General features: G+C 30.0%; 1 protein-coding gene across 1 annotated transcript; it reads right to left on the bottom strand.

The window, feature by feature from the left end:
• Positions 1-9732: 9732 nt before the first annotated feature.
• On the bottom strand, positions 9733-10237 carry MS3_00000476 (uncharacterized protein). The gene has a single exon (XM_051208225.1). The coding sequence runs from the start codon at positions 10083-10085 to the stop codon at positions 9753-9755; it is 333 nt and encodes a 110-aa protein (XP_051066792.1). The 5' UTR covers positions 10086-10237; the 3' UTR covers positions 9733-9752.
• Between the last annotated feature and the right edge of the window lie 360 nt (positions 10238-10597).

The following is a 10597-nucleotide window of genomic DNA, read 5'->3' as shown; positions in this document are numbered from 1 at the left end:
CACTGGATCTCAATCATTCACATTATCGGTAACCGACATGGTAACTTTGCTTATTGACAAGCATGAAAACGTTTTGAGCAGAAAAAGTAAAACCTGCTTCTTTGCGAATGTTAAAATAAATATATATTAACATTGAAAAGTGTATAAAAGGCACCTGCGATTAAAATATCTAGGGAAGTACCTAGTGTAGTAATAATTATTCAACTAGTTAAGATGTATAATTATCGGAATTGTGAGTTGGACAGAACAGTTTCAGACTTGATAATCTAGGTTTTACTCTTGTCTTGGTCTCTTTTTATATATCAGTGTGATAATTCGAGAAGAAATAATGGTTCTAGGGTAATCGGACCGTACATTCATAGTAAGTAGTTGGAATGCTTTTCGATACATTCAACATCGTATATCTAGTTATCAAACTAGAGCTGAATAAATCAACAACTATCATCTAGACAGATTAGACAAAAAATACTGACCCATCTAGCTCGAACTGGGTTAACGAGGGATTACTTAATTACAAAACAGACATATACTAACTGAAGGGTTGAGCTTACTTCTTTGTATGTGGTATTAATTCACCATTACTGAACGTGATGAAACTAAAATAGTGAAAAGGAAAACAACTGTGTTTTTTACTCACTGTGATGCCTGTTCAATATTACTTCTGTTTTTAATCCAATATATTGATTATTCAGTGTAATATTAGTTCCATTTCCAGTATGATATTTTACTTAGTATAACATTGATTTACGGCAGTGTGATGTTTATTCAAGTTATGATACGTGAACTATGTTGAGCATGACATGCGGTGTACGATTTTGTTACAATTTCATATGTGACTTTTTTCTAATTAATAATAATAAAATGGGTGCCCAATCAATATATAGATGGATGTATCTTCGACTAGGATCATCATGTTATTTTGAAGTCAGTAAATCTACACTTGTACCAGTCTTTTGTGTTCTTTCTTTGTGTCATGGGAGTTGTCGTGGTTCCTCTTTGTCAACTTTGTCAACTTTAAGTGCTAAGCGACGCAAATAAAGCATATGGTATTTAAAAATGATATTTCACATTTACGGGTATGACTAGTTTTAATTTTCCAACACTATTACAGACCTGAGATCTTGAATTAGTCGTTTACAGTAAAATAAATTAGATTTTTGAAATACATATGTATTTTAATTACATTTGATAGTGTATATCACCTTAGCAAATTGTATAAATTATAAACAGTCCTATTGTAGTGAGCAAAACACGGGTGGGAACAATCAAATTGTATTTAGCAAACATTACAGAGTTACTCTGTAAAATAGAAAAACCATATAGTAAATCGTTGATTTGCCAAATATCAATCCATCATATCAAACCGAACTGTTCCTGTTGCCAACATCAATCCATTGTCTCAGGTTTCATTGTTCATGAGTTTTTTACAAATTGCATTGTGTTCCCTCTCTTCCTTCCTTGATCTTCTTCCATCTTCCGCTGCCAGACATTACGTTTTTAACTCGCGTCATATACTACTTACATCAATATAAGTAGCACGCACCACACTATCACTAAGCTAACAAACTATAAAATCAAATATGCATCATTTAATTCAGTTTTATTACATTTCACTATAATAGATCATGTGTATACACTTGATTCTATCTAAATAAACGCTTTAATGGATTAATTCAATTACATCTAATAATCTATATTGAATTCGATTTCTCATTATGCATCATTAATCTTAGTTATTTGTATATTACCTATAATATATTAATGACAATATCATGTAAATTACGATATAATTGCAATACAACATTTATTATAATAAGATAAAAGTGAATGTTTTAATTCAATATACAGTAATATAAAAATTGTTTTAATACAAATGTTCAGTATAACAAACAACCTGATCCATAATACTTTAATGGAGATTTGTAGTCTTTCATTTAAACTTTAATTCATTTTTTCTAATTAAGCAATAGAATATATTGTACGTCATATTGAATCTTGAATTTTATCATTCTAATACAAAATATGTACTTTCTATAGTCTATTTTTGAAAAATTCATCCATTTACCTACTTCTCTAAATAAAAACTGTTTCATCAGTTTATTAAATATTTAAAATGATGATTATATTTCCTTTGATGATAAAATTGATAATATGAAGTCATTAGATTTCAAGTTGACTTACTTATTGAACTGAGATCAACTGATAAATGATTAATAAACAAAGAATTATTGTACAACTATCCAGAGATTGTTATCACAGTGCATATACTACACTGCACAGGATTATATCTAAAACATTTGAGATGTTTTTGGTAACCAAATCATTGAATTGCTATTAAATCGTCCAGATTTATTAATTTTATAGTTTATATCAATAAATTATCTTAGTTAGATAATCCTTGAAAAACAGAGAGCAATTAAGGTTTGTTTTATCCAAGTGTGATACACCTGAGAAGTGTGCTGTTTATGAATTTATCAGCGATCAAAAGTTTGAGCTTCCAGGTCTCACGACGAGAGCCTAACATTTTAACTATTATTATTAGTATTATTATTATTATTATTATTATTATGAGAAAGGGTTATTTTGTGGACATTATAGTAATTTAATAGTTGAGATCACGAGTCAATTGAAGATAAATCATCATAGAAAACCTGGAAGCATTGAACGGACGTTTCGTCCTAGTGTAGGACTCCTTGGTAGCGCGATACCGCGCGCGAAAGCTTAACCTTTAAACCACTGAGCCGGTATCCAACAGTGTTAGTGTCTAACTTCTACCATGGTGATCTAGCTTTAATCGACTCGTGAAGTCAATTATTAGATAAACATTTGTCTATGATTATTCAACGTAGAAAGGTTTAATATACCAATCTTAGTTTTCGTTTATTTGATATGTGTAAACTAGGATTTTCATTTAAGAACTACTGTTATATCATCAAAAATTCATTTTTGAGTTTTTACATAAAATTTATCATAAATGACTATTTCTACTTCCAAATGAATATATAATTCACATTTAAAACTACTGATATCTCATTATTTCTTAGAAAAACCTATTCACATTTACTTATTGAGTATTATCTTCAATATAATCTGCTTATTTATATGTAAATTTCCATTATTTATTCGTACAACTGTACACTGACAAGAAAAAGTTCATGAGGATTATGTACGCTGAGCATGTTTTCATGACCTAAATACTAATATATATATATATATATATATATATAGTGAATGAAAAACTCATTGAATTATACTTGGTTTATTTACAGTTACTTAACTATACTTAGTTGAAGTAAGCAAACTTTTAAGATTTTTCCAAACCAGATAGTTCCAAATGAATTATATATTCAAAACTAATGAATGATATTGTTGCCCATTATCGCTTTTAAATATATAAATATATTCAAGGGGATATTAGGTAGATTGTCCAAATATTTTTATTCCGAAGTTTATAATCATATTATGTTATTTGAATTAAGTGTAAATTTCATTACTAACTAATCACTACAAGATATTTGTTAAAAACGAACAAGTACTACTGGGTAGTTATTTTGTCGTAATTCAATAATCCTCATCAGTATGAACTCATTACTTTATAAATCATTAAAACTATACTTCTTTTCAGTTTTAATCACTCACTGTATAATAATGATCATTATCTAATATCGTTGGTAAGGAACAGTTTCAAAACTTTCTTTCATATTATGCCGTTTTAATCAATATTCATTCCAATGAATATTTGGGTTCAAACACTTTTCATCTTTATTGATTACATCTTTTTATTAAAAAAAACGACAACAACAAAACGAACACATCAGTAATATCATAAAACTAAATAAAACTTTACATTGTACAAATTGATGGATCCTGAAAACAAACAAAAAAGGACTGTAATAAAAATGTCGTTTTTCTAGAATTTTATAGAGTTCAGTCTTAATCACAAATATAATTTCTTTGAAAATCTATATTCAGAAAGTAAAAAACAAAATTTGTTGAAACTACATATTCAATCACATAGAGATAAGATTTATTACAAATGTGAACTATTGATGGTATTTATCTCACATAAGAAAACAACCACATCTATTTTATTAGATATAAAATGTATTCAGAAAACTTAATAATTACTGATGAGTCTTTTTAAACTATAAGTTGAAAATAACAAGCTATGGATTGAGTATGGATTATAATAATAATGCTATAAAATGATGTTAACGATATATTGTCTACTGATGAAATTTAGATTACATTTCAATAGTTGAGTTCATGAGTCAATTGAAGCTAGACCATCATGAAAAACCTGAAAGCATTGGACGGCCGTTTCGTTCTAGTGTGGACGATGGCTTAATTTCGTGGATTGGTTGAAGTTATAATTTGACATCTTTTTCTCCTATTCTCACTAAATGACAATTGGAATGAAATTATGTTGAATGAACGTTTGATTCTGTTAGGTCAAGTAATTAGATGCTATGAACTTATGATAAAGTCTTTGATTTATACATGTTTTGTTTTATGCTCTTAATATAAAAGTATTTTTTTTAACGTATAGTCATCTCTAATGTCAGTGAAATTTATCACTTTTCTTAAGAATTATCTCATATGTTTGCGAAATAAAATTTTAAGCATTGAAATTGATTGATCACTAAGTAGTGATTGGAGATCACTGGTAAATAACCATGGACCAAGTTCCTTTGCTAGTTGGTATTCTTCAGTAAGGCATATCACTTATCTTTAGGAAACCAAGGCTGCTCACGAAATTTTAACCAGCATCATTCAGATTTAAATTATTAGACCAATATGGTACTGATCATCATCCATTCATAAATCATTCGTAAATATCTCAGTTTTATGGGAGACCAGTCACAACCAGAATAGTTCAATGATAACGTCTTAGCGGAAGCGATTAATCAGGGCGTAGATCTCATTAGGATAGTCAGTCTCCACTAAGAATACATGCATACCTTACTATCAAATAACAACTAGTACAAAAACTAGTTCCCAGGGTTATCCGTAAACGATCTCCAACCACCTAAAATAGTCATGGCAGATGAACTATTTAAATCATGGATTAATTCTGAATAATTGAATTATTCAGCTGAATACACTATTAGAAAGTAAAATTAATTGATTGACAAAACTTGAGTTACATTTGTACTAACAATGACCATAACTAACATTGAAACTTTATTACAGTTTACATAATTTTATTTCTGACAAAACATATTTCGTTTATTTCATACAACTAGAGTTTAGCAATGTTACATTCCAGTTATTGAATTATTTAATTAAGTAACTCTGATAAATACTTTTATAGAATATTTCTGTAGATGCTATAAAAGCCCTTCTGAATTAAATTTAATTATATTTCACCATTTAATGGTTACATTGTCTAACATAATGAGTTATGAATTGTCTTATGATCCATTCTATTGTTCTGAAATTATTTCTGTAATATACAGTATGTATATGAATAAATGTGCAATAATATGAATCAGTTGTCGATAAAGAATAAAGCTTATCATATTAATTAAATTTACGTTTCTGTGTTATAACAAGACAAATGTATTTGACTCGCCTTTTGAAGAAAAACGTTTTTAACACATAATTCTTTGGTGTATGGCATTGTGATAGTATTACTTACTTACTCACGCCTGTTACCCTAGCCCTCGTTGAGGAGCATAGGCCGTCCACCAACACTGTCCACTCAACCTTTTCCAGTTGTTATTCATCATTTTCATATCTGCTTCTACTACCCGATGTATTATGTTCTTTGGTCTACCACTTTTCCATTTACTTTCAAAATTCCAAGTTAAAGCTTGCCTCGTGATGCAGTTTGATGATTTTCGTAATATATCTTCTATCCACTTCTAACTTCTCTTCATAACTTCCTCTTCAATTAAAAGCTGGTTTGTTCTCTTACACAGTAGACTGTTGCTGATGGTATTCGGCCAATGGATGATGAGTATCTTGCGTAGACAATTGTTTATAAATACTTGTACCTTCTTGATGATGGTTGTAGTAGTTCTTCATGTTTCAGCTCCGTACAGTAGAACTGTGTTGACGTTCATATTAAAGATTGTGACTCTGATATTGGTTGACAGTTGTTTTGAGTTCCATATGTTCTTTAATTGCAGTAATTGTGATAGCGTTGCTTAGATATTATTTACACTATTTAATGAACATTTTTGCTTAGATTTATTACTAGAATACATGATCATTTCTGATATTCTATTTCGAAATCATAGCACCGTATACAAAAAAAGTGGATTCCAACAAATGACTTAAAAAACGCACTAACTGAAGCTTTGTATATATTTATAAACGAAATAGAATTCCCAGATATGCATGATTTGGTTTCTATATATAAATAAATTAAATCATGCATATCTAAGATTTTTGTAACAAAATAAAGAATGTTCATTTAAAGTTGGCAAGTTTTTATTTGAAAAGATTGGTTGTCTTAGAAATTCTATTTTACTGATGTATATATAAAAAGCTTCAGCTAGTGCGTTTATTATGTGCTTGAATCTTCTATGTAGCATATATATATATATATATATATATATATATATATATATATATATATATATCAACCATCGGCATCTTTCGATGTGTTCTGAAGTCTGAACCGTCTTCTCATCTCGTCTCCAGGTGTTATTTCAACGATGTGCTTTCAATGTACTGAAACTTTTCATTCCATTTGACAACTATTGCAGCTCCAACCCCAAGTTCCGCTAAATAATGCTTATAATTAATCTTGTATCATCCACTGCACTACTATCAAATAATACCGAAAAGAAAACTAATACAGATTGGAATTCAGGATGAAAACAGATAGAAACGTTTGTTAGTGAATAAACATTGAAAACTATGTACATACAATGTATAGAATACAAACAAAAGTTTTTTTGAACCTAATTTTATGCAAAGAAACCATAATAGTAATGACAAAGCATTAAACAAGTGGGAGAATGCTCGTTATATGCAGTTATGATATTTTCGATGTCAGACTGAAGATTTGGAGTTTTGTATTCATTAAGTTGTAGCAATCGGTGATCAACTGAACATCACAGCTTTAAAACATATTGCCCTAATATAGAATAAACTGATCGAAATTTAATGAACATGATCTTGAAAATAGTCCATTTTGCATTCGGTTTGTCAACATATATATAACATAACCAACTGTCGAGCGTTAGTTTCACTAGCTGAACATGAACACTGAGGATACTGTTCTGATGATAAAACTTGAGAGAATTGATTGTAATAACCTTTGGGATTCACTTACAATTGACTGGTGTGATATAACGATTGAGTTGACATTCAGCTGTTACATTTTGTTGTATTTTTACTGAGTTACAAAACTCTATTGTGAATAACAGAATCAGGTAAACAGAATCTAATGAGATAATTAAAGACAACAAATAATAACAGTTAACGACCTTACACTCAGCATTTCTCCATTGATCCGAATAGTGCTGTCAAACAGTGAATCGCTAATTTAACCTTAAATAAAATTCCATGAGTTAGACCATGAGTAAAAGTCCATTTTGGAAGTTAGGACAGATGAAAACGGAGAATAACTTCAGAGCTTCAACAATTTTTTATGAAGTATCAATCAATGAAGACTGATAAAAAACTGTCACATAAATTTTAGACTTATTATATATACAGAGTTTTAATTTGATCCTTCTGCGTTATTACAAACTAAACGTTAATAATCACCAGGCACTGTTTAACGCGATCATAAAACTTTTGAAGGAAAGTTTGTTGATTCTCGAAAGGTTGCCTGTTACCTTAAAAAATCAAACATAATGAGATTATCACAATTCGAAATCATAAACTGATCATTGCTACACCAATATTGAAATCTAGGAGGGATTAAATAGCCGTTTTGTCCCATTACGGGACTCCTCGGTAGTGTATTTTCACAATCCCGCCACAGAGGACCAAAACGCGGAATTGTATGTTTCACGTGGAGACACTTGAACTTTTAATACCTGAAACAGAAGAAAAACAAAGGTCCCCGGTTTCGATTCTTTTTAGCAAGGTTGAGAATGTGCACTGCTGAGGAGGTTCATACTAGGAATAAACAACTATCTAGTACCTCTTGGTTTTCAGTTTCAGTCTACTCAAGATCAGTTTAAACAAAGTACAAGAGTTTTTTACACTATATCCAAAGGAATGAATCATTTATCATTAGTCACATAAGAAAATCTAATCAAGCTCTAGTGAAAATAAAAATGGACAGACATATTTATTGACCATTAAATTAGTATACTTGATGCAAGCAAAATATATAATTTGTATAGATTTTCTTCACTCATATATATCTGATTATTTTTCAACTCATACAGACAGAATTTTCGTTATAACTGGTTCATTGAGTCATCTAATGAGACCAATTTACTAACAACTCTAAATTCAGGCTGTTATAGACGAACAACTCTAAATACCATTATCTTAACAAAATATTATGGGTAAAATATGTCTGAATAGGTTAAATTGTCAAAATTAATGTTAGTTCTTCAAGTGAATGGATTTATCCTCTTTTTACCCAACTAATTATCTTATAAGGCTTTATTAAAAGTTGAATAGTGGTATCATATTTGAGACCCATTTACCAACTCAGACTAGTCAGTTGTAATATTCAAAATAAACAACCAATAATCATATATCCAAATAACAAACGTCTGACTACAAGCTTTGGTTTACCTTTCAAAAAATTCTATTTTATTCAATGACTGAAATTAATTTCTACGCATGAACAAATGCTGTAATCACATTCAAATTTAGATAATGTAGAAACAAATTCATCAAATGAAGTTCATTCTATGAAATCAATTAAATTCAAGGTTAATTAGTAACAACATGTTTTCAAGAAATCATTGTTCCTATGTAAAAAAAAATGAAAAAAACATACGTTTTTCTCTTTCGAAAGACAATTTCTTCAATGATTTTATTTTGAAGTACTTCAAAATGATATTTGAAAAGGTAAAGATATTTTGTTTATGTCTGTCATCTATTAGTATAGAGCTTACATATGAAGATATGTTTATGATTATGATTCTTTTAAAAGTCTAGATAAATAGATATATGACATTCTAGACAAAACAAATAAATATCTTTTATACAATTGTTTAGTCAATTTGTCTAGTTTCTATATTAATCAACTTAAAAAAAAGTTAAATATTTAGTTGAGCTTCAGATAACGTTTGCTGATTAACTTATTGTCAAGTGTAACAAAGTTGATAGAGTTAATTACCAGTACTTATATAAAAGGTTTGTAGAGAGTTCAAAGTTCATACTAAGAGAATCCCATGACTTACAAGTTTTCTTTATGTAAATGATTTCTGAATCAGTGATATTTACTTCTAACTTTAATCAGTTTGTTATATTTTTTTCAATGTACATTCAACATTATTGTTGATTCATCATTTTCACTTATGTTCAAGTTGACTGATATGGTCACAAATGTTCATTTACACATCCCTAAATCATTAATACTATTATGAGCTGACCTTTTTTTTGGATTTAAGTAAAGTAGAATGAAATTACAAAGTCAATATTCAACTTATCACATAAAATCATATACACATTATTACTTCAGCTTTTATTGATTGTGAATTCATTCACAATCGGTAGTAAAAATAAATCAAGTTTTTTTCTTTTAAACTTGACAAATGAACATTAGATTTTTCTTTTAATATATTTTAAAATGACCATACATAACACTTTTATCTGTATCAATATCAGATTGTAGCACCAGCAGTAGGTCCCAACATACACAAAGGGAAAAGCAACATTCTCCAATACAACATAGCATGCACCAGTCTAATCACAATTGACGAAGATTTGGAAGATGTAAAAACCTTTACATATCTGGGCACTATGATAGATGAACACAGTGGATCTGATGCAGATGTGAAAGCGCGGATCGGCAAAGCAAGAGCAGCATATTTACAACTGAATAACATCTGGAACTCAAAGCAACTGTCAACCAACACCAATGTCAGGATTTTCAATACAAATGTCAAGACAGTTCTACTGTATGGGGCGGAAACCTGGAGAACTGCGAAAGCCATCGTCCAGAAAAAACAGGTGTTTATTAACAGCTGTCTACGCTAAATACTTCGGATCCGTTGACCAGACACCATCAGAAACAATCTACAGCGGGAGAACAAACCAGATTCCAACGGAGGAATAAATCAAGAAGGAGCGCTGGAAGTGGATAGGACACACATTGAGGAAAGCACCCAACTGCATCACAAGGCGAACCCTCACTTGTAATTCTCAAGGTCAAAGGAGGAGAGGAAAACCAAAGAATACATCACGCCGAGAAATGGAGACAGAAATAAGAAGAATGAACAAGAATTGGATAGAACGGGAAAGGAATGCCCAGGACAGTTTGGGTTGGAGAATGCTGGTCGGTGGCCTATGCTCCATTAGGAGTAACAGGCGTAAGTAAGTAAGTAAGTAATATCAGATTGTCATTTTAGGTATCCAATTATAAACCCTTTGTCGTTTGTTTTTTCAATAATAAAATGAATATGTAACTATGTAAATCAGTACTAGATATTTTCATGTAGCTGAAATA

This window comes from Schistosoma haematobium, chromosome 4 (genome assembly GCF_000699445.3).
Source record: "Schistosoma haematobium chromosome 4, whole genome shotgun sequence".
Lineage (NCBI taxonomy): Eukaryota > Metazoa > Platyhelminthes > Trematoda > Strigeidida > Schistosomatidae > Schistosoma > Schistosoma haematobium.
The sequence above is the reverse complement of the archived record's forward strand: the minus strand, read 5'-3'. Positions and strand labels throughout refer to the sequence as shown.